The 24,684-nt window shown below is 44.6% G+C and overlaps 1 protein-coding gene across 2 annotated transcripts in view; it reads left to right on the top strand.

Annotated features, from left to right (window-relative positions):
* LOC147659059 (protein tyrosine phosphatase domain-containing protein 1-like) overlaps positions 1 to 24,600 on the top strand; it is a 209,779-nt gene extending 185,179 nt beyond the window's left edge. For both annotated transcript variants that reach the window (XM_086952001.1, XM_086952000.1), the window contains exon 12: positions 21,562 to 24,600. In XM_086952001.1, the coding sequence (XP_086808127.1) occupies positions 21,562 to 21,729 (168 nt within the window). In that variant the 3' untranslated portion in view covers positions 21,730 to 24,600. The remainder of the gene's footprint in view (positions 1 to 21,561) is intronic.
* Positions 24,601 to 24,684: the final 84 nt, after the last annotated feature.

Genomic DNA, 24,684 nt, shown 5'->3' with positions numbered 1-24,684 from the left:
CTTATCTATCCTGCATCTTCCTGCAAGTTCAACCTTACAAGGGGCCAACCAAACAGACTTGCTGCAAAAGAAAACTGGACAGTACCACCAAGGAATGAGGTACCTGGGTTGATCTCCACTACCAGTGTTACAGGCTGTAGCCTTGAGTAGGAGGAGCGACTGCATTTCTGTTTTGCTTATGCGCAGGCAAGGGTTCTCCAGTCAGTAGATCTCTCTTCTTCAGGCTCTGTGGTCCACTTGCAGTGCAATGTGCTGCCCACGGAGGACAGTCTTGCGCAATTTATGACTGTCTTGGTGATGAACAGACTTGAAAGAGGCATCGCTAACTCGGCTGGAGCCACGACTTCCACTGGTGCATCTTTGCACAAATCCAGTCAGCAAGTTACAGATCATGGTAGGCATCCTTCAGGATGGTGGGCTGCTCTTACTGTACCCAAGTACAGAAGATTGAGAGTGTTGCATCATCGGACAGGTGTAGGTCTACTAAAGTTGGAGTAAAGGAAGGAAGACTCTGGCATTCCCAGATGGATCAAACCTGGTAAACCTGGGAATCATCAAAAAGATACGCCTCCCCAGGTGATTCCGCAGCACACATAGAAATGGAAAAAACCTCTATGGATTGGTTTGTGCAGGAAGGTGCCCCTTCCTGCACAAAAACAATCCTGCCTGCAACACAGGCAGCCTTACACCATGATGCAAGGGTGCATGTGTTGGCGCTAGACTGTCGAAACGGTGCCAGCGCAGGGGGAAAGGACAGGAATGTGTCGTATTGATAAGTACGGGGCATTCCTTCCCGGTGATGCAGAACAGTGTAGCAAAGTAACTTGCTGCAGTGGCCTGGGCCACAATTCTCATAAATATATCCCCTCAGTGTAAGGCATTGGGCATTTGATGCCAGTCTCAGTTCAGAATTTAAATATTTTATTTTGTAAAATTCTGTTAACACCCACCTTAAGTTTCGCTGAGTATGTTGGGTAGTAGGCTCTGTGAAAATGTTTATGGATGTGTAAAGCTTTCCCACAACTCTTGACCTACAGATGACATAAAATTACCCCCTTCATTAATTTCTTTTTTTTTAACCATCTTTATTGAGATTTTGTGCAGTACGGTAATAGGTGTCAATATCAAACAAATGTGGCAACAGTAGTATTGCCAACATGGTGTAACATGACTCAGTACATAAAACAATTGTATACGATGCCATGGCAGTTCAGATTTAAAAAACAGACCCACTAAACGAAACCATGATCCTTGAAGAAAGCGTAAATATCATGTGGTGGCATGCTTTCTGCCTGCAACCCCTCACAGCATCGGGGGAATACACCATTGCAATAAACAACACAACGATGGGAGAGGACCTCGGGGAAATTTATAGACCTGGCTCTGAATACAATCCCCAACAGATCAGACAATTACAACAAGTATCAGAGGGTCTTTAAAAAAAGGAGAAGAGTTCGAAGGTATTGGATACCCACCCAACAGTCAAAAATTCTTTGGTTAGCTAAAGAACAGCATGTTGTACACAAAACATCTCAAGTGGCTGAGGAAAATACCCATCAGTCACCACTCGGATCCGCCCTTCATCATTTGGGATTTATGTTGTGCGGGTATCCAATTGTAAAAATATAAAGGAGAAACCCTTTCAGAGAAAAGGGATGGGGTTATTAGGCACTCTAAGAAAAACAACAATTCCCTTTTCTTAAATGTTATAGGGGTATAGGCCCCTCTCAAAGCTTTTTACCACCCATATCAAGGATGAACCGTATGTTGTAACCAGAGTTGCATCAAGATTGACAAGTTTACAAATCCAACCGTTTAGTGTAAAAATTTTTTTTTAAAAACAAAAAGGTTTTTCCTTATCTATGTCCCCTCAGACCTTAACGATATAGCAGAGTATATTCATAATTTTACACACCACTACACTGATGGCAATATGCATGTACACAGGAGAGTTTTGTTAAAAACAATTTCTTTATTTGATCAAGATACTGACCATATAGATTTAAAAACAAAGTCTGTCACATTTATTCAATCATCATAATTACAAATTAAAAGATACAAAAACCATGAAAAAGTGTCGACGCGGCGTTTCGGTGATGTGGTTTTTCACCTTCTTCAGGACAAAGATTTTCAAATTTAAAATCACTACTTGGTAGTTCAGTGAATCGCTTTTGTCAATGGGCGATATCCGTAATTCTTTAAAATAAATTCTGATTCTTATTGCTCTATCTTTCAAACGGGGTATCGTCTATATTTATTGTACCCCTTCGAGTTCTTTACATCAGCAAATCATGTTCTCTGGATCAATCATTTACGATCCTGGAATAGACGATCGTTATAGTTTCCTGCCCAGCCGTGTTGTTATGAAATACTCGTGTAAGTATTTGTATCTCTTGTCTCTATGCTCGCGCTGTTTATTTGAAGGGCGGCTTTTTCTTAGACTTTTACGGCGCTTTTACTTGCGTCTCGGGTGGGCACCTGCAACGACCGTCCTTTCGCGCTGGAATCCAATACCTTCGAACTCTTCTCCTTTTTTTAAAGACCCTCTGATACTTGTTGTAATTGTCGAATACACCATTGCAACACATGCAATGCAGCAGTGTCTCGTGTCTGTGTAATAGGTGAGGTATTAGCAAGGCAAGGGCGTCGGAGGGGCCCGCTGGGAGGGAAATTAGATCCTTGGTTAGCAGGAGTAGTCTCAGTGGCCATTAGTGCAATGTGCTTTGTTGATTTGAACCAGTGTCACTACCCGGCGTGACCTACAAGCCAGACCGGAGGTCGTCCCATGCAGCTGTAGTGGGACGCTTCTGTAATCTAAAAGGTTCCTTGCAATGGAGCGCCATGGCCTCGGCCCTGCTCCATTTAACAGTAGCTGCTTGCCAGCTTATCACACTTGGGAGGGCACTGACCTTCCAGTGGATTGCAATCATACGTTGTGCCATTAACAACGCTAGATCAGTGAAGCGGGTAGAGGCCCTGTCATTCTTTCGGACGCTTTGGCAGTCCTAACATGCCATTGGGCACATTGTTCAGGTCCGTACAAAACCTGTGACTCTGGCGAGGGCGTCGGTGGCCTCCTTCTAGAGGGCATGGGTGATGAGGCAATCCCAGAACATGTGCAACATGTCCGCCTTAGGAGCATGGCAGTCGGGTGAGGATACAGGGTAGAATTTTGGTAGTTTGGCCTGGGTAAACTCTACCCTGTGGAGAATGTTATGCTGTAGGAAACTTTTTGCGGGTTTGATAATATTGCATCTCATTTCTTTTGGGCGAGTTCAAGACGGATGTCCTGCTCCCAGGCCCGCCGTAGCGCCACCAGCGGATCCTGAGTTTTATGTGAAAGGGCCCTAGGAAGCTAGGTGATCAGCTGGCGACCAGTGCCCATTGTGTATAAACTATGTGTCCGTGAGTGTAGATTGGGCTCTGTGTCCACTATGCCTCACCGTTACCCCCGCCCTCCCCTGAATTGTCTATATGCTAGGAATTGACCCGCTGGGAGATCCATGTGCTCTGTAAATTGCTTCAAGGGGCTAACGGCCCTGTCATGAAATAAGTCCTCCAGAGTACCCACCCTGCTGCTTTCGGATGTTCCATTCTCTCCTGGCCTATTTGTGTCCAAAAGGCCCATGTGGAGTGTAAAGGGTTCTCTCGAGAATATTGCGACATGTCTGGCATGACCCGTAGTGCCTTCTTATAACTCTCATGTGCAAATCTCAGATAGTCACTGGTAGGCGAGGATAACACTGCACTGAGTAGGAAGAGTTCCCTGGTGAGTCGCATCTCCCGCACCTCAGATCTCAGGCCTATGTCTGTCAAATAGCACCCTGCCAGCCAGCGTATGGGCTACTGAAGCTGCCTCACCAGATAGTAATTCTCAAACAGTGGACCGCCCTACCCCCCCTCGCTCTGTCAGAAGTTTACATTTGTCCAGGGCTACTCTGCGTCTCTCCTTATTCCATATGAGGTTGCCGTGCATAGCATTCAGTGACCTTACTGTGCTTTGGGAAATGCTCACAGGCAGGTTAGTGAAGTACTACAGGAGTTTCTGGAGCATCACCATTTTGGAAGAGACACTCGGCCCTGCCCTGTGAGGGGGAACGCGCACCGAAAGGTGAGTTGTGGCCAGAGGGAGGAAACTGCCTTCATTAGGTTTCCATTGAGTAAATCTTGGGATGAATAGTATGTATTAACGCCCAAATATTGGAAACTGTGAGGTTCACGGCCTCCTATGTAACGCTTTATCTTGAAGGATGTTGGAAATAGCCCTTTCTACAGGGTCACCCCTAACCATTTTGCCTTTCTCCTCCCTGTTTTGCTGAGTTTGTTTTAGTTGGCTTTAGGACTCTGGGGCCTTTACCACTTACCACTATATATTCTTTATTGTTTGGTTAAAAACCATTACACATTAAAACTTGATCAGTTCATCGTAAAAAGGACCGCTGAGTAGAAACCCACTAGAGCATTGTCAATAAATGATAGTCAGCATGTAAAAAAAAGTTAAAAAATAGAATGCAGAAGTTATAAGGTATTTAAAACCTTTGAATGCATTGTGGGCAGATTGTCTTCGCCTGGAGGACCGGGAACAGTACCGCTGATGTTAGCAGTTTGAGGTTCTGTTGTTAATCCAGCAGGCTGGCTGCGGCCCTGATGCAGTGGGATAGATTTGGCGGCGATAATTTTTTCCAGCTGCTTTGACGCTTTGTGGACTATTTTAGTGATCCCAATGTTCAGCTTGGTGTTTTCAGGATTGAAGGCTGCCATTAGGCCTGACGGCAGGTTCGAACTCCTAGCCTGATCCATTCCCCCTGCTGTAGTAGTTGCCTGTCTGTGAGCATAGCGGGGTATGCACAAACTATGTGTTCCATTACCTCAGAGTGATAGCCACACATCCTGTATTCGATGTTGTTAGCTGGGCAATGCCAGTCGGGCAGGTTCTTCAAAAATGGCCAGTCACCCATCCTTAGAACTAATAACTTTTGTTTCAAGTAAAATGAAAAGTTACCACTGCTACCAGTACAAAAGAGCATGGGCTGTCCCCCTAAACATGGTTTTATTGACTTATCCACCATTGGCATATTTAATAGACTTATACGTCCCTAGAAAAGTGCACTGCATGTGCCCAGGGCCTGTAAATTAAATGCTACTAGAGGCCTGAGGCACTGATTGTGCCACCCACTTAAGTAACCCTTTAAAACATCTGTGTGGGCAGTTTACACGCACATTTCGACTTGGCATTTAAAATTCCTTACCAACCCTTAAGCTCCCCTTTTATTACATGTAAGTCACCCCTAAGGTAGGCCCCAGGTAGCCCACAGGGCAGGGTGCTCTGTAATCAATAGGTAGGACACATACATTTAAGTTTTACATGTCCTGATAGTGAAAAATTCAGAAATACGTTTTTTTACTACTTTGAGGCCCACTCCTCCTATAGTTGAAAACCAGAGATTCCTTATCACATCTAACAAATGTAATTCTCAATTGGAATGAAATAGAGCGGTCATGTTTATTACCTATTGAACTGTAATCATAAATCCTCCTTAATGGTAAAGTAGAATTTATTATGAAAACATTTTAAATGCCACTTTTAGAAAGATGCAAACACAAGTAGATAATGGACCATGCGCTGTCACTTTTCAGAAAATCACCCCCTATCACAGATATGGGTGAATCCATCAGCCACCCCAGTTCAGACCCAGCCATATGCAAATCATTCTTGACCCTGAGCCTTCATGGGAGCAGTCCAGCCCGAAATGCCAAGCCAGGTCTTCCATGGACCAGAAACAAGCATCCGGACCAGTTTCGGGGAAACACCCCATATCAGCCAGGCTAGCTTGAATCCAGTGGCACAATGAGCAAGGGACCCACGTCTGGGCATACCCTGCCAACTTAGGGCAAAGAAAGCAAACACAAGGAGATGATGGACGGAGCGCTGAAACTTTTCAGGCACTCACCCTAGTCAAAGATCTAGGTAGAATCCATCATCGTACTTTAGCTCACTTTGCCTCCCCAGTTCAGACTCAGCTATATGCACATCAGTCTTTACCCTGTGCCTCATGGGTGAGTTGGGGCAGAAAGTCCTCTAGACGCCAGGGAATTTTACAAAAACAAGTATGGGAGTGGGGCTGCCCACCATGGGAATGGGCAGGCTCCCACCCCAACTAAATGGAGCAACAGTCTTTCTGAGTCCCTTGGCAGAATGGGGTAATGACCCCCATGGGGCAGAAAGCACTCAAGAAGCCAGGGATTTTTTTAAATATAGGTGTGGGGCTATCCAGCATGGGCATTGACATGCCTTCATTCCAAGTAATTGGGGCAACATTCTTTCTGCCTCCCAGGGCAGATGGGGTAATTAGACCTGATTGGGGCAGAAAGCCCACTAGACTCTAGGGAGGTTTTTTATATAGAGGGGTGGGGGCTACCCACCATGGGCATGGTGATACAGAACGTCGATGGCAGGTTCAGCTGCTTGTTTTTCAGTAACTGAGTGGCAGCGGGTGGTGAAAAGTTAAGCGCTGCCAGACCACGATACTTAGGTGCTGAATCTGAGAGCAGTTCGCTTGATGTCTTTCAAAGTAGGATGCTGTTCTATGCGTCGGAATGACACGCTGCCTTCCAAGTCTGAAAGAGGCTGATAAACTTGCGGTGGCTATCAAATTATGATCACTGGCCTGAGGTGCCGGCAACGCCATGGGGCAGGAAAAAAATCTTAAACTCCATGGGGAAGTTTCTTAAGAAAATGCTCCAGATCTCAGGCACCACAGTGAGCTTATCTATCAATGTTCTGGAAGCGGTACAGAGTGTTGAAGGCTCGATGATAAAGGAAGGAAAAATTGAGAATCCACAGGATGTGAGTACCTAACAGCACCCAGCTGGGGGGAGGGAACTACAATGAGAAGTGAGGGTGTGTGACTGATTTAACTGATGTGTTAAAGCTGCCCACAGGTTTGCATGCCACATGTGATTATTTTGGGAGGGGAGGTAAACAAGAACTGCAGTGGCAACCTGGTGGGGGAAACTCCTGTAATCAAAGCTATTACCCAGATTCTAATGGAAGATTTTGCCACAGATGAGAATCAGGCTAGAGGTGTGGTGCAACAACAAAAGCACCAAATGAGCATAATCTTAAAGCTGGAATGGATGTGGACTCAGGAAATACGTTTTTCTCGCTCTCTGATCACTCAAGCTGGTCGGAAGAAGAAGATTCAGGCCCATAGGGCAACATACATGAGGATTTCACTGCACAGTGTACTGAGCAATGTAAGCAGCCTGGGCGAGAAACAACTCAGCAAATTAGCTGCTCTGGGACTATTCTGTGACTCCTAGCCTGGAGTGTGCTTCCTGGGGTGGCAGGGAGTGTCTTCATGAAATCCCAGATTTAATCTCACTGAAAACAAAGTACTAAATAATTTTGACACACCAGGATGAGACACGGACAGAGAGTCGTAGAACACAGTCAGCCTGTCGTAAAATACAGGGAGCTATTCGTCGAGCTGCAAAATCATGCTCTAAATTTAATGAAAGAATGGGAGAAGTAGAGAATAGAATCTCAACAATGGAAGATGAGTTAACGGCTTGGAAAGGAGTAACTGGCATGTTGTAAGCTCTTATGGATGATGCCCTGTGGGAGATGGAAGGTTTTGAGAATAGACTTAAAAGGAACAATCTCAGAGTCCTGAGTTTCCCCAAAGGGGTGGAGGGAGAAGATACCCATAGATTTATTGTGGAACTCTTTAAGCAGTCATCCCGGAACTCTCCAATTGGAATTGGTATGCTGAAGAGCAGGGGGCCCACTGGTTCCCATTTAAACAAAACTCTTGAGGTGGGAAAGAAGGGCTGAAAAACAGGACAGTATTCATTTGTCTTGGCATTTTTTGTTCCACCAGACCCTTTATGATTTGGCTTGTCCGGATTGGAAACAACCTGGGGGTATGAGTACTGTTTTAGACCAGACTATTGCCATGTTACGGTTGAAAGGAGATGGCCACTTCGACAACTGATAGCATTATTTGAAACCAATGGGTCCCAGGTTTTCCTATTGAATCCAGCTAAGCCTAAAGTGGTTGTGAAGGATAAGTTTCAATTTTTACCTCAGAAGTTAGGGCAAGGGAGTATTTGGAAACCTTGAGACTTGGATAAGCTAGATATTCGGTGAACTATGTAAACGATGTGATAGAAAATGTGAATAGGATGAATGAGTAGGAATGAATACCAACCCCCATAGCCACGTAAGTTTTTGCCAGATATATCATAATAGAATGATATTCTCCCTCCATTTTTTCCACTTTCTTTCATTAGCTTTTCTGGGAGCAGCTGGTGTGGGTTAAGTGACAGGGAATGACTTCTGGTGATTGAAACAGAATCAATGGAGCCCAGGGTCAGCGGATTGCACACCATCATGAACGGACCAATCCGATCCTATTGCTTCTAGGAGGTGGGAAGGGAAAGGGAGAGGCATAGGCTAGGGTGGAAAGGGGGCTCTGGAGGGTTTGGGGACAAGGAAGGAGAGGGGATATGGGTGTTGGGTGTGGGGCTGACAAGACACAATCACAATAGATACAAGCAAGACAGCATAGATTTTTTAAAGATGATAAGTTTAAAACAATCGGGAACAATTAAGCTTAATGTTGACTCCAATGACAATAGATCTTATTGGTTTACTTCATCTCGAGATCCCCTAGAGGATGACCTGTGATGTGGCATTGTTATTTATAACATGAGCGATGTACTGAAATGCAATAAGACAATCCTAGGAGCGATGGCACTCTGCAGAAAACAAAATGTTGGGGCATAATTTTTGAATTTGCTCCATTAACATTTGTGGCCTAAATTATAGAAATGAAAGAAACAGTTGCTCTAGGCTTTGGAGTGATGTGACCAGATGTAGTTTGTATGCCAGAAACCCATATTTTCTGGGTAAAGCAGGAACTTTTAAAAGAACTAGGCTTGACAGTGTTAGCCTGTGCACAGCAGGGTTTAACATCTTGAGGGGTGGCAGTCTTGGCAAAAAACTCTATCTGCTCCTCTCGTCGTAGTTTAGTAGACCAATTGGGTCGATGGGTCATTACAGAATGAAGTGTGGGGTCTGCCCAGTTTGCATTGTGTACAGTTTATGAGCTAAACATTGATGAGGCGAATGCCTTTGATTTACTGAACATGGAATTTACCTCATGGCATCTACCTCTAGTTTTTTGTGGGGACTTAAATATCCATCTGGATGTGAATAACAAACAAACCAATAAACAGAAGAATTAAGGAGGGAAACCAATGGTTTTTAGGGCCTTGGAGCGATTAGTGATTGACCATGGCCTTGTAGCTGTATGGCATAACACAAGCCTCTGGACCCAGGTTTTATCTGTTACTCTTTCCCATACAATAAGCTGGCACAACTAGATTATTATTTTGTTTCCACTGCCTTGACTTCTGAGGCCAAACTAAAGATGTTCCCTAGAGTATTATTAGATCACAGTCCATTGGTTCTTGAGATCCCTGTAGTAGGTTTTTTTAGTCCTCGCGGTGCTTGTACATTTGATAGAAAGCTACTAACAGAACTGTTATATTTAGATCATATGGGACTCTGGTTAGAGCAGTTTTTGTAAATCACTAAGGAGTTGGCTTCGGCTGGGGTGGTGTGGGACGCCTTGAAGGCAGGAGTCATAAGGGAGACCCTCAGCTCTGGTCTACACTTACAGAAAATGAAGCAGAGGGGGATTCAGGGCTTGTGTAAGGAGTTGTCTGTGGAAGAGGGGAAACTGACTTGGAAATTAACTGGGTGTCACAATGTATAAGAAACACAACAGGAGATAGCAATATGGAAGGCCAAAATTAACCAGTCTTTTATTAAAGAGGAGGCTGTGAAATGTCACACATATAGATCAGAATGCTATGAATATGGAGAGACTACCGGTAGAATACTAGCCAAATGGATTAGGCAGAAGAAGGAGAGAAAGGGATTAATGCCTATTAATGAGCCTGAGGGCAGAATGGTGAGGCCCCATCAGATGCTATAAGTGATTTTAGAAGATTTGTACTTGGAGGACTTAGAACCTCCGGTGGAGGGATATGGCGACTTTTTCTGGGGTTTAGACAGATTGAATAAAGATGATCAAGCAACCCTTGTCTTTCCGATTTCAATATAAGAGATTTTAGAAGCTATAGCTTCTTTCGCAATAGGGAATGCTGTTGGACCAGTTACTTTTCCACTGGAATTCTTCAAGACATTCTTTCAAGAACTGCGACAAGACATGTTGCAAACATTCCGAGAGGCATGACAAAGGGCAGATTCCTTTTTATGGGAAACAGCTAATATAGTGATCTTGAAGAAGAAAGGTAACCCATCCCCTACTCCTTGGGTGTTATAGACCAATTTCTCTATGCCAAGATTTTGGTGAACAGGCTGGGCAGGGTCATATCGCTCTTGGTTTCACGTAGGCAGCATGGGTTTATTCCTGGCAGAGGTACAGTAGATCATATCAGGAGAGTCATTACGCTAATTGACTTAGCTGAAGTGCAAAAGACGCCTTTAGGGCAGATTTTATTAGATGCAGTGAAAAAATGTGACCGTGTGTCCTGAGGATTTTTATGGTCAGTTCTGGAGAGAAAAGGTTTCGGAAGAGGATTTATAATGACCATTAGATCACTATATAAGACCCAACCGCCAAGATATGAGCCACAGGCTTGGAATCATAGAACATGTGTATCTCAAGATGAACATGACAGGGATGTCTTTGTTTGCCCTTATTATTTGCACTTTATATTGATCCGTTTTTAGTGAAACTTGATAGAAGCTTGTGTATTAAATCAGTTATCCAGAATTATGTAGAATGCAGGGTTTTTGCGTATGCAGATGATGTGGCAGTGGTTCCCGTAAATCCCGCTACAGTTCTATCCGAAATTAAAGATCTGGCAAAGCAATTTGGGGCATATTCAGGATGTAAGCTGAATGAGGTTAAAACCCAGATTGTATGTACTGAGGGAATCAACCTTAGGAATCATCAGTAGTTTCTTATGCAGTGTATCTAGGGTTCCGAATCACAACTACCCTGGATCAACTGGTGGAGAGCAATATGGCCCCACTGTTAAAGCGGAGCAGGATAGAATTGATTATCTAAACGATTCACTAGTCTGCAGGTGTAATGTACTAAAAATGAACGTCTTACCAAAAGCGTCATATCTTCTTTAGACTATTTCTTTGGAGATTAAGAAATGTTGTATGATGAAATTGGAATCACTTTGTGTCAGTTTCCTATGGGGATGTCAAAGGCCAAGAAGAGCAGTGAAATATATGACTCTATCAAGATTACAAGGTGGATGGTCTGTTCCTAATTTTACTCTGTACTACTGGTCATGTATCATACAGTCTATGGAAATTTTAATAACAGCTGGGTCAAATGGAGTAGGTGCTGCAGATGCCCAACGATATATGAAATGGGGCTGGGAACTTAAGCAAAAGGTTGTTTAATGTGGAAAATAGAATCTAGCTATTATAGGAAAACTAGATTTAAGGTGTTAAAAGCAGTATAGAAGGTATAGACTCAGATCAAAGGTTGCTTAGAGATTTTTAAGATACATTTTTACACACCCACTTTTGCCTCGCCTCTGTTACCCTCTATTTTTCAAGCGGCAGTGATGAAAAGATGGAGGCAGAAAGGCATTACGGCACTAGGTGGCTTCTATACTGATGCTCAGCTCTGTTCCTTTATGAAAGTATAGGAATTTTTCGTCTTAGTGAGGGAGGAATTTTCCAAATTTTTTACAAATTCGAGATTTCCTCTTCAAAAAGATAAAGGATTTAAGGTCTATAAGTAAGATCTCCTTAATTGAGATTGTCAGACAAAGGTACCGAATTGGCTTCATATACGAACTGTTGGTACACACTCCAAAAGATGATCTAGAAGCCCAGAACTCCAAATAGGGCTCTCAGATTCTAAATGGAGGTGTTTTGCCTCCAGGAGTCACTGGAACTTAGTGACACGTTTTTATCAACAGTGACTGTGAGAATACAACACTTCAAGACAGTTTTTAATTCATATTATACTAAAATTGCTAAGTGAGGAGGTGACTCGGATGGCAAGTGCAAGCGGTGTGGTTCAGAATAGGCGAAATGCATTCATATGTTCTTTCATGGCCTAAGTTAGCACCTTTATGACAAGGGATAGGTGGATTTTTGAGTCATATAATGAAAGGGCAGATTTGCGTCACTCCATTAATGATGTTACTAGGCTTGGTGGATGATACAGAAGACAATGTGATATTAAAGAGAGAATCTTATCTGGTAATTATTGCTATGGCAGTAGCTCGGCTCTGCATTGCATCAGACTGGTTGAAACCAGATTCTCCAACATTTGCAATGCGGAGATCGAGATTCCGGGCTACATACGATATGGAAATAAGTTTGTAAAGGCTAAAGGGTCGTACGAAGCAACACTGGGGGAATAGGATTTTGTCTTAGTAACTAAGTGGATGGAGTATTTGATGGTACACTAAGAAGCAGACGTGCAATTGGGGTGTTGGGTAGTTTGCTTTATTATTTTTTTCCACCAAATTTTATTCATTTTCTACAGTTACAGTACATGAAAAAGAAAATTAAAGAAATCGTTATCTGCATAGCAGGTTCTCAAACTTATACATGAAGGTGAAGTAATTTGCATACTGTTACATCACATCTTAACTTTGTATCACCTTTATAATTTCGTCTCATTTGGGACCCGATTGAGCGGCCTATGTCCTGATATGGCATCTCTTACCGCCCTGCTATTACAACAATGTTACTATTCTCCTGGAGCAAGGTATCGCCAGTAATACACATTTTTATAAACTCCACAGTCCCCTCCCCTGCTTACGCGGCACCTGGAATTTTAGAAACGTAAGTTTGTAAGGTTGTGACTAAAACCTAGAGTGTAGAAGCTGAAGAGTGGGATGTCTGCCCAGTTGGGTGTGTACTCTGTAGAATGAAGGTGAATGGAGACCTGGAGAAGTCTTAACCACGGCAATCCCTTTGTCTCAGCTGCAAGAGTGGGAGCTCCTGTCTGGGCAGGGGACTAGTGGTGGCAAGTGTGAATGACTTTTATAGAGCCTCATGGAGCGAATGAGTCAGCTGCTTTGAAAGATGCCAAGAAGAGGTCCCAGCTCATTGCGATCACCTTCTTTCTTAGGTCTCTTTTTGTCTCTCTTCGGATAGCTACACTTTCCGCCAATCCCCATTTTTCAACCTCTTCCTTCCAACTAAGCAGTGTTGGGGCCACGGGGGATTTCCACCTCCTAGAGATACCTCGCTTTGCAAGGAGCAAAGCCAGATCCTCGAATTTGACTCGCACTTTGTTCTCTTTTCGCCTTCTGTATAGTCCTAGTATACTTGTCCATACTGTCTGCCATCCGGTGTCTCCCACACCTTCCTTTAAGGTATCAGTTATTCCACCCCAGTATCTCTCTAGGCCGGGGCAAGACAAAAGCATATGTAAAAGATCTGCATCCTGATCAGGATATCTATGGCAGGATGGCAGGATGGTAGGGAAGATGGTGTGTATTCTATGCAGAGTAAGGTATGCTCTCTGCGTTATCATATACTGGATGAATTTAAAATGGATGTTACAGGATACTCGCTTTGGGTATTCTAAAATCGTTGCCCAATCTTTGTCCGGTAGTGGTCAGTCAATGTCCTGTTCCCATTTAGTGAGTGTTGCAGTTACAGGGGATGGCCAGTGTGTGCATATTCCCCAATAGAGCCAATGGGTTAGGTGGCTACCCGTTCCCATAATGTACATTAGATGGACCAACTTGTGTTTATTTGGTTCTGTCCTGTTTGTGCCCAGTGTTGTTTGATGTATCGTGTCAGACTTGAGTCAAGGACACTGTCTCTCTGACTCCACACTCGCTTGTGAAATCTGTGTGCGTGAGTAACATTTTGTTCCCAAAAAGGACCCTTCCGTTGTCAATCCGGCCTGTTGTGAGATATCTTTATAGTGGGAGAACATGGTGGATGCCATTTATCCTTATACCCCATCCCGCCGAGGAAACCTGTAGTTTGTGGGCCAGTGGTTCAAGGGCAAGGCAAACAATATGGCTGATAAGGGGCATCCCTGCCTTGTGTCCCACTGTATTTGGTATGATTCTGAAATGTGCGACCCTGTGCACACCCTTGCTGTCGGAAGGTGATACAATTATTGGATCCAATGAGTGTAGCCATGTGGAATCCCAAATTTCTGTAGTGCGGCCAGCATATAGTCCCAGCTCAGTGTGTTGAATGCCTGAGTAATATCTAGTGTGACACATCCTGCTTCTGGTTCTTCCGTTGTACAGGTAAACATGATATTGCACAGCTGGTGTATATTCGATCATGTGCTACGCCCTGGAAAGAAGCCAGATTGATCTATATGCACCAACTTCGGTATGAGGGTTGCAAGCGATTGACTAGTATTTTACTTAAAATCTTATACTCAGTATTTAACAAAGAGAGTGGATGGTGTGCGGACAACTGAGTGTGGTCCCTCCCGGTTTGGGAAGGGAGGTTATTAGTGCTTGTGTTGTAGAGAGGGGCAAAGCGCCTGTCTCGAAGGCTTCCTTATACATTTTATTCAGCTGAGGGGCAGGGCAGCTTGCTTTTAACTGGGGTTGCAAGCGATTGACTAGTATTTTATTTAAAATCTTCTACTCAGTATTTAACAAGGAGAGCAGATGGTATGTGGACAACTGAGTGTGGTCCCTCACGGGTTTGGGAAGGGTGATTATTAGAGCTTGTGTTGTAGAGTGGGGCAAAGTGCCTGTCTAGAAGGGTTCCTTATACATTTTCTTCAGCTGAGGGGCAGGGTAGCTTGCTTTTAACTGGAAGGGGCATCAGACATTAGCACTTTTTTTCCAAAATGAATTACATTTGCTAACATATTTATGTCTAGATTTTATCCCATGCACTTGCACTTTCATCCAGCACTTTACCAAATGTAATGAAATCTGTAATTTTGTCTTCAGGACTATAAATCTGATCTCCTATAAACCACATTTTGTGCACCATGCATTTGCACTTTTACTCAGCACTTTGCCAAATGTAATGAAATATTTCATTTTGTTTACAGGACTATATATCTGATCTTTTAGGAAATATCTTATTTGGTGTACAGGACTATGGGCCAGATGTATCAACACTTTTTGCGATCGCAATCGGGCCAATGTGTAGAATTGGTCCATTTGAAATTGCAAAAAAGCGATTTGCAATGTATGAAACATTGTTTAATCGTAATTTGCGTAATCGCAATTATTTGCGATTACCTAAATTGCGAATGCAGCTAGGGAATTGCAATCTGCGATTCCCTAAATGCTATTTTTGAATCCATCGCAAATTGCGATATTGCTGTAAGGAATCGCAAATTACCTCCAACTTGAAGTTGGTGGTAAATTGCAATTTCCTACTAAAAAGCCATGTGGCGCTCATACATGCCCTTAGGGCATGTATGGGCGCCACATGTGTGCACACATGCACATTTCAGGGGTGCAACAGGGTGTCCTTTTGGAACCCTTGCACCCTTGAAATTGCATGCGCAATTTGTGAGTACCTATTGGGTACTCGCGAATTGCGCATGTAATTCCCATTCATTCCTATGGGCCTCTTGGCCCATAGCAATGAATGGGAAGCCATTCCTTAATTACGACACGCAAATTGCGAGTCCCAATTAAGGAATGCTAAGGAATCACACAAAAATTTAGATTTTTCAAATACATCTCATTTTGCGATTCTCAAATAGCGATTCTCTAAAAATCGCTATTGGAGAATCGCAAAACAATTCTTTGATACATCTGGCCCTATATATTTTATCTTGCAAGAACTGACCTTTTTATATCATGCATTTGCACTTCTCTCAGCTCTTTACTAACTGTAAAGAACTGAGGGGCATATTTACCAAGGGATTTTGCCACCAGAACGTCACTTTTATCAACGTTCCGGTGGTGATATCCCCTTCTCCTTATTTACAAAGTGGCATTAAAGCACTAAACGTGGCTTAACACTGTGTTGTAAATAAGGCCCCTTTTCAAGCTTCACTCGGAGTGAAAAGGGCGTGCAATAGGTGTTACAGTGGGCGTTCCACCCGCCGCAAAACCCATTGTTTTTTTGATGCTGCCCTATATTTACAGGGCTGGGGCAGCGCCAAAAACTAAGACCAGAGAATACCTGGTCTTACACTGGCGATACGAAGAGAAATTATTAATTTCTCCTCGTTTTTCTCTTTCCATGGGTGCAGCACACATAGAAAGAGCAAATCGTTTTTCAAGATTGTTTATGTGCAGGAAGGTCTGCCTTCCTGCACATAAACAATCACCCCTGCAGCACAGGCACCCTTGCAACATGGCACTAGGCAGCTTTATTAGGGCCATCGCTAGCGAAAACACAGGGGTGTGGAGTATTTTTGTAAATAAGGCGCATCCCTGCATTTTAAAAATGTCGGAGCGCGTCGTTACCAATTCTGGCGTAACACCGTGGGCCAACATTTTTTCTAAATATGCCCCAGAGTCACTCTGTTTGTAGGATTATCTGCTTGTCTCATTATCTATTAGGGTTCAGTAGAAGAATTATTATGTTCTGTGGTATTTTCTAGAAGTGCCCTATAGCTACTTTTCGATTGATTTAAATATGTATTTTTGTTTGATTCTGTGTGTCTTGTCTGTTAATGCCATGTATATTGTTGATTTACAAAAGGGGGTGGTGATGAACAGAGTGTCTGAATTGAGCAGACCACTCTTACCCAGTCCAAAGATCAGGGCTTGATCCATCACCGTTATTTATCTCACTGCCCCATCCCAGCTCAGAACCTGGCTATATGCAAATCAGTCTGTCCCTGGCCCAGTGCATCATGGGAACAGGGCAGACTAAACTACCAAGCCAATTCTTTACCAGAAAGGAGACAAGCTACCGGGGACCGGTTTCTGGCATTTCAGCCTCTTCGGCCCGGCTTGCTTGAATCCTGATGGAGCAGTGAGAAAGGGACTCATGTCTGAGTATACCCTGCCACACCTATAGTGGCCAAAATCGATTTACAAAAGGGGGTGGTGATGAACAGAGTGTCTGAATTGAGCAGACCACTCTTACCCAGTCCAAAGATCAGGGCTTGATCCATCACCGTTATTTATCTCACTGCCCCATCCCAGCTCAGAACCTGGCTATATGCAAATCAGTCTGTCCCTGGCCCAGTGCATCATGGGAACAGGGCAGACTAAACTACCAAGCCAATTCTTTACCAGAAAGGAGACAAGCTACCGGGGACCGGTTTCTGGCATTTCAGCCTCTTCGGCCCGGCTTGCTTGAATCCTGATGGAGCAGTGAGAAAGGGACTCATGTCTGAGTATACCCTGCCACACCTATAGTGGCCAAAATCGATTTACAAAAGGGGGTGGTGATGAACAGAGTGTCTGAATTGAGCAGACCACTCTTACCCAGTCCAAAGATCAGGGCTTGATCCATCACCGTTATTTATCTCACTGCCCCATCCCAGCTCAGAACCTGGCTATATGCAAATCAGTCTGTCCCTGGCCCAGTGCATCATGGGAACAGGGCAGACTAAACTACCAAGCCAATTCTTTACCAGAAAGGAGACAAGCTACCGGGGACCGGTTTCTGGCATTTCAGCCTCTTCGGCCCAGCTTGCTTGAATCCTGATGGAGCAGTGAGAAAGGGACTCATGTCTGAGTATACCCTGCCACACCTATAGTGGCCAAAATCGATTTACAAAAGGGGGTGGTGATGAACAGAGTGTCTGAATTGAGCAGACCACTCTTACCCAGTCCAAAGATCAGGGCTTGATCCATCACCGTTATTTATCTCACTGCCCCATCCCAGCTCAGAACCTGGCTATATGCAAATCAGTCTGTCCCTGGCCCAGTGCATCATGGGAACAGGGCAGACTAAACTACCAAGCCAATTCTTTACCAGAAAGGAGACAAGCTACCGGGGACCGGTTTCTGGCATTTCAGCCTCTTCGGCCCGGCTTGCTTGAATCCTGATGGAGCAGTGAGAAAGGGACTCATGTCTGAGTATACCCTGCCACACCTATAGTGGCCAAAATCGATTTACAAAAGGGGGTGGTGATGAACAGAGTGTCTGAATTGAGCAGACCACTCTTACCCAGTCCAAAGATCAGGGCTTGATCCATCACCGTTATTTATCTCACTGCCCCATCCCAGCTCAGAACCTGGCTATATGCAAATCAGTCTGTCCCTGGCCCAGTGCATCATGGGAACAGGGCAGACTAAACTACCAAGCCAATTCTTTACCAGAAAGGAGACAAGCTACCGGGGACCGGTTTCTGGCATTTCAGCCTCTTCGGCCCGGCTTGCTTGAATCCTGATGGAGCAGTGAGAAAGGGACTCATGTCTGAGTATACCCTGCCACACCTATAGTGGCCAAAATCGATTTACAAAAGGGGGTGGTGATGAACAGAGTGTCTGAATTGAGCAGACCACTCTTACCCAGTCCAAAGATCAGGGCTTGATCCATCACCGTTATTTATCTCACTGCCCCATCCCAGCTCAGAACCTGGCTATATGCAAATCAGTCTGTCCCTGGCCCAGTGCATCATGGGAACAGGGCAGACTAAACTACCAAGCCAATTCTTTACCGGAAAGGAGACAAGCTACCGGGGACCGGTTTCTGGCATTTCAGCCTCTTCGGCCCGGCTTGCTTGAATCCTGATGGAGCAGTGAGAAAGGGACTCATGTCTGAGTATACCCTGCCACACCTATAGTGGCCAAAATCGATTTACAAAAGGGGGTGGTGATGAACAGAGTGTCTGAATTGAGCAGACCACTCTTACCCAGTCCAAAGATCAGGGCTTGATCCATCACCGTTATTTATCTCACTGCCCCATCCCAGCTCAGAACCTGGCTATATGCAAATCAGTCTGTCCCTGGCCCAGTGCATCATGGGAACAGGGCAGACTAAACTACCAAGCCAATTCTTTACCAGAAAGGAGACAAGCTACCGGGGACCGGTTTCTGGCATTTCAGCCTCTTCGGCCCGGCTTGCTTGAATCCTGATGGAGCAGTGAGAAAGGGACTCATGTCTGAGTATACCCTGCCACACCTATAGTGGCCAAAATCAATTTACAAAAGGGGGTGGTGATGAACAGAGTGTCTGAATTGAGCAGACCACTCTTACCCAGTCCAAAGATCAGGGCTTGATCCATCACCGTTATTTATCTCACTGCCCCATCCCAGCTCAGAACCTGGCTATATGCAAATCAGTCTGTCCCTGGCCCAGTGCATCATGGGAACAGGGCAGACTAAACTACCAAGCCAATTCTTTACCAGAAAGGAGACAAGCTACCGGGGACCGGTTTCTGGCATTTCAGCCTCTTCGGCCCGGCTTGCTTGAATCCTGATGGAGCAGTGAGAAAGGGACTCATGTCTGAGTATACCCTGCCACACCTATAGTGGCCAAAATCGATTTACAAAAGGGGGTGGTGATGAACAGAGTGTCTGAATTGAGCAGACCACTCTTACCCAGTCCAAAGATCAGGGCTTGATCCATCACCGTTATTTATCTCACTGCCCCATCCCAGCTCAGAACCTGGCTATATGCAAATCAGTCTGTCCCTGGCCCAGTGCATCATGGGAACAGGGCAGACTAAACTACCAAGCCAATTCTTTACCAGAAAGGAGACAAGCTACCGGGGACCGGTTTCTGGCATTTCAGCCTCTTCGGCCCGGCTTGCTTGAATCCTGATGGAGCAGTGAGAAAGGGACTCATGTCTGAGTATACCCTGCCACACCTATAGTGGCCAAAATCGATTTACAAAAGGGGGTGGTGATGAACAGAGTGTCTGAATTGAGCAGACCACTCTTACCCAGTCCAAAGATCAGGGCTTGATCCATCACCGTTATTTATCTCACTGCCCCATCCCAGCTCAGAACCTGGCTATATGCAAATCAGTCTGTCCCTGGCCCAGTGCATCATGGGAACAGGGCAGACTAAACTACCAAGCCAATTCTTTACCAGAAAGGAGACAAGCTACCGGGGACCGGTTTCTGGCATTTCAGCCTCTTCGGCCCGGCTTGCTTGAATCCTGATGGAGCAGTGAGAAAGGGACTCATGTCTGAGTATACCCTGCCACACCTATAGTGGCCAAAATCGATTTACAAAAGGGGGTGGTGATGAACAGAGTGTCTGAATTGAGCAGACCACTCTTACCCAGTCCAAAGATCAGGGCTTGATCCATCACCGTTATTTATCTCACTGCCCCATCCCAGCTCAGAACCTGGCTATATGCAAATCAGTCTGTCCCTGGCCCAGTGCATCATGGGAACAGGGCAGACTAAACTACCAAGCCAATTCTTTACCAGAAAGGAGACAAGCTACCGGGGACCGGTTTCTGGCATTTCAGCCTCTTCGGCCCGGCTTGCTTGAATCCTGATGGAGCAGTGAGAAAGGGACTCATGTCTGAGTATACCCTGCCACACCTATAGTGGCCAAAATCGATTTACAAAAGGGGGTGGTGATGAACAGAGTGTCTGAATTGAGCAGACCACTCTTACCCAGTCCAAAGATCAGGGCTTGATCCATCACCGTTATTTATCTCACTGCCCCATCCCAGCTCAGAACCTGGCTATATGCAAATCAGTCTGTCCCTGGCCCAGTGCATCATGGGAACAGGGCAGACTAAACTACCAAGCCAATTCTTTACCAGAAAGGAGACAAGCTACCGGGGACCGGTTTCTGGCATTTCAGCCTCTTCGGCCCGGCTTGCTTGAATCCTGATGGAGCAGTGAGAAAGGGACTCATGTCTGAGTATACCCTGCCACACCTATAGTGGCCAAAATCGATTTACAAAAGGGGGTGGTGATGAACAGAGTGTCTGAATTGAGCAGACCACTCTTACCCAGTCCAAAGATCAGGGCTTGATCCATCACCGTTATTTATCTCACTGCCCCATCCCAGCTCAGAACCTGGCTATATGCAAATCAGTCTGTCCCTGGCCCAGTGCATCATGGGAACAGGGCAGACTAAACTACCAAGCCAATTCTTTACCAGAAAGGAGACAAGCTACCGGGGACCGGTTTCTGGCATTTCAGCCTCTTCGGCCCGGCTTGCTTGATTCCCGGTAGCTTGTTTCCTTCCCAGTGTAAGAATTGGCTTTTGTAGTTTGGTTTGCCCTGTTCCCATCATGCACTGGGACAGGAACAGACTAATTTGCATACAGCCAGGTTCTGAAACTGGGATGGTGCAGTGAGCTAAAAAACGGTGTTGGATCTAGCCCTGATCTCTTGACTGGGTGAGAGTATTCTGTTTAATTCAGAGACTCTGTCCCTCACCACCCCTTGTTGTAAATGTATATTGTTGAAGCACAGGGTTGAAAAGCAATGAAAAAAAACATAATGAAACTATCAGCTACAGTAATTTGAGAAGTGCGACTTGTATTTCCACTGCTACCTTTGGAATAGTAAAAGTTTGTTAAAGCAAGGAACACCTGAAACATGGTGATGACAAAGACCAACCAAAAGATCACAATAATCTAATTCATGGTTGTAAATGACTACCCAAATTTCCAAGCCAGCTGAAAAATTCAATTTCTTATTTTTCTTCAGTGTCCTGAGATGGAAGCTAAGAACTTTTCTGGACTCTTCTACTGCTTCCGTTTGGTAACCCAGGAGATGCGAGAGCATGGTCTGTCTGCTAGAAGAAAAACGCACACACAAGATGCAGCCTCGGGGCCATTGACAATTTCCAGCCACAAACAAACATACGGTTTATAGGTCTTCTGATGATGCTCCCAGCTCAGCTTGGGTGGATGTGGATAATTACAGAACCAGATGGATGCTCTATGGACCTCTGTACTACCATAGAATACTGTGATAGGGTTGCAGGTTTCTTCTTGAAACATTATGTCCAAAGTCAAAGTCCTGGACGTCAACCTTTTGCATCACACCTATTCTGAAGAACGGATTGGTTCAAGCATCCTTTTCATCATCATTGTGAACTTGGTATTGATGGTGACTGGAAGTAGCCTACTACCTCCCCCACAGCAAATACCTGCCTCCTCAAGTGGAGGCCACTGTGCAATAAAACATGCCGTGAAAGGAGAGCTACTCAGCTTGTCTTGTCATCAGGTAATTGTTGATCGTTGTCTGCAGCTGATAAAGGGCATGTGCAATTAAATTGTAAGCAAATTTAGGCATGACTTGAATGTCTTGTCGCATCTGTACCTCTCAAAGACTCACATGACCACCCCTATCCCCATTTTAACCTTTCATGACACTTTCCAGTTTAGGTAATACAAAACGTGTCTGTTGATGGTGTATTACTGGTAACTCTTTCAGACCCATCAGCCCTGCAGTGTTCTTAGCTGTGCTGCTAGATGCACACCACCATGACCTGTTGTATCTCACCCACAGACTGACTCACCCACCCTTGGCCTGGTTCATATCACCAGCTGCCGTCCTACCACTTGACCCCTGTTGAAAATCACACTGTGCAGGTTAGAACCTTCATCTTCTGTTCTAGATCAAAACATTGAAAATATTATCCATTCTTGAACTCTTCTGGTACACACACTGTCACTCACGTAACAACTCACTGGTTTATGTACACCCAATGGCACACTGATCAACCCATGATATGTTTTAGATAATACACACTGATAGATTTCACCATAGATTGCCTGCCCAGGATCACGCTTTGGCAGATGTATTTACATTAATTTTCAAAAGTGTAGTGATCGGTAGTGTAACAAGCATTTGAAATGCAATATAACTCACATTTACGCGAGTTCTATTGCATTTGAAACAGGAGAGCGGGCTACCAAAAAGGCACAAACGGGAGTGCGGGGGGAGGGCAGTTGGTGGTGGCATGAGCAGTCACGGACTGCGTAAGTGGAGGGGGTTAGCCACGGGAACAAAATAGTTTTTAAAGTAAAGGGCTGATAGCTATGGAAGTATACAAATGACGATATGGCCGTCAAGAGGAGGGACTAACAAGCCGAAAACCAATCAGAATGCAGCATTTAGGATGTAAGCAATGCAAAAGATGGGCAGAGTGGGCGGAGCTAAAACAAAGCTTCCCCGCTATAGTATATGGTGTATGTTTTAACGAGACAGCTCAAGCGTTGCCTAGGCGAGATGTAAAAAGGTGGTTTAAGGGTTCAGGGATGGTTAGTTTTAAGGGGTACTAAGGGTTTAGGGATGGGCAGAGATAAGCGTTAGCAAGGGAGGTTTAAGGTTCAGGGATGGGTAGTGGTAAGGGGATTTTGGAATTCAGGGATAGGTACTTTTAAGAGGTAGTAATGGGTTTTGTGGGTTTAGGGATAGGTAGCGTAACGGGGTAGTAAAGTATTTATAGGATTCAAGGATGAGTAGGCTAACTGGGTAGTAAGATGTGTTTAGGATTCAATGATGGGTAAGTCTCAAGGGTAATAAGGTTTTAGGATTTAGGCACGAGGGGTAAAAAAGGCTTTTTAGGGTTCAGAGATGGGAACCGTGAAAGGGTAGGAAAAGGTTTTTAGAGTTCAGCAATGGGTACGTACCACCATTCGGCTGATGTGTACCTTTATGACCTGCTCTACAACACATTCATTCTACCATGCCCCATTCAAGATCACACTGCCATGTCACAGCTCACTGATGTTTCTGATCACACATTGGTACATGCACATCCATGGCTAAGACAGCCACCCTCCTGTGACTTGTTCCAGACGCCACACTAAAAACTACTTTCCTTCATGATATGTTCTTAATTACACACTCCCCGAATCATCTATCTATGATTTCTTCAGAACCTTGCACTGCTTGACTATTTCTTTAATTGTCATTGTACCACTCTTCGAGTTTTACAAAGAATTGTGCAGAGCTGAAGCAGTGGCATACTTCCTTTGCTATATGCAGAACAAGTACTATTTTGAGAAAGTCTAACCCATGTGAGCTTGAACTATTTAGTGTGTATTTTATAAGCTTTGCTGTCATATGAATGAGATGCTGTTTTCTGTGATGCCATTGATTGGATATGTTCCACTAGACACAATTGCTGTGATCATTTACAGAAAATGGGCCCATTGGTAAGTTGAAGGTTTCGAATGTGTGCCCAGAGCCTAGGGTGTGTGGCACTGCATCTATTGCATAACTTCAGGATTATTGAATGAACGTATTTCAGAACTTGGTGTACTCTGGTGGAGTGGAGTGTAGGAGATACATCAGAAGCTATATCTGAGCAAAGTGCACCATAATACACAACATGATAGAAGGAACTAAGATGAAAACAACAACACAATAACCAATAGCTAAAGTCTACCTGAATCACAGTGTCTCCTTTCTGAAGCCAATTCTAAAAGAGGCAGACTGGCCTAAGGAGAAATTGAGAGGCTAGCACACAGACCATTGCCTCTGGGCGGCTGGTACGAGTGGATGAATCAGAAGCGACTGACTGCTCTTGATTCTAAATTGGCCTCAAAGCTACTCGATAGCGGTTGTAAAGAATGACTAACTCAGCCATGCAGGGTGGAAGAAAACCAGTTGGAGTAAAGTTGACACAACAACAGTTGGAAGCAATGAATGCCAGTATTGGTGCTTCAATTATGTGACATAAGGCCGTTGAATGAAAAATTCACTTAATGGTGGAGCCAAGTTGCTGCAAAAGGTCTGTAAAATTGCTTTTTTTGGTGTACGCGCAGTATTTCAGCAGGCAAATTCCTCACATGCCTGAAGTGCTATAAGACTTTG

This window comes from Lissotriton vulgaris, unplaced genomic scaffold, assembly GCF_964263255.1.
Source record: "Lissotriton vulgaris unplaced genomic scaffold, aLisVul1.2 SCAFFOLD_968, whole genome shotgun sequence".
NCBI classification, from domain to species: Eukaryota; Metazoa; Chordata; class Amphibia; order Caudata; family Salamandridae; genus Lissotriton; species Lissotriton vulgaris.
This window is presented reverse-complemented; position numbering and strand designations above follow the sequence as displayed.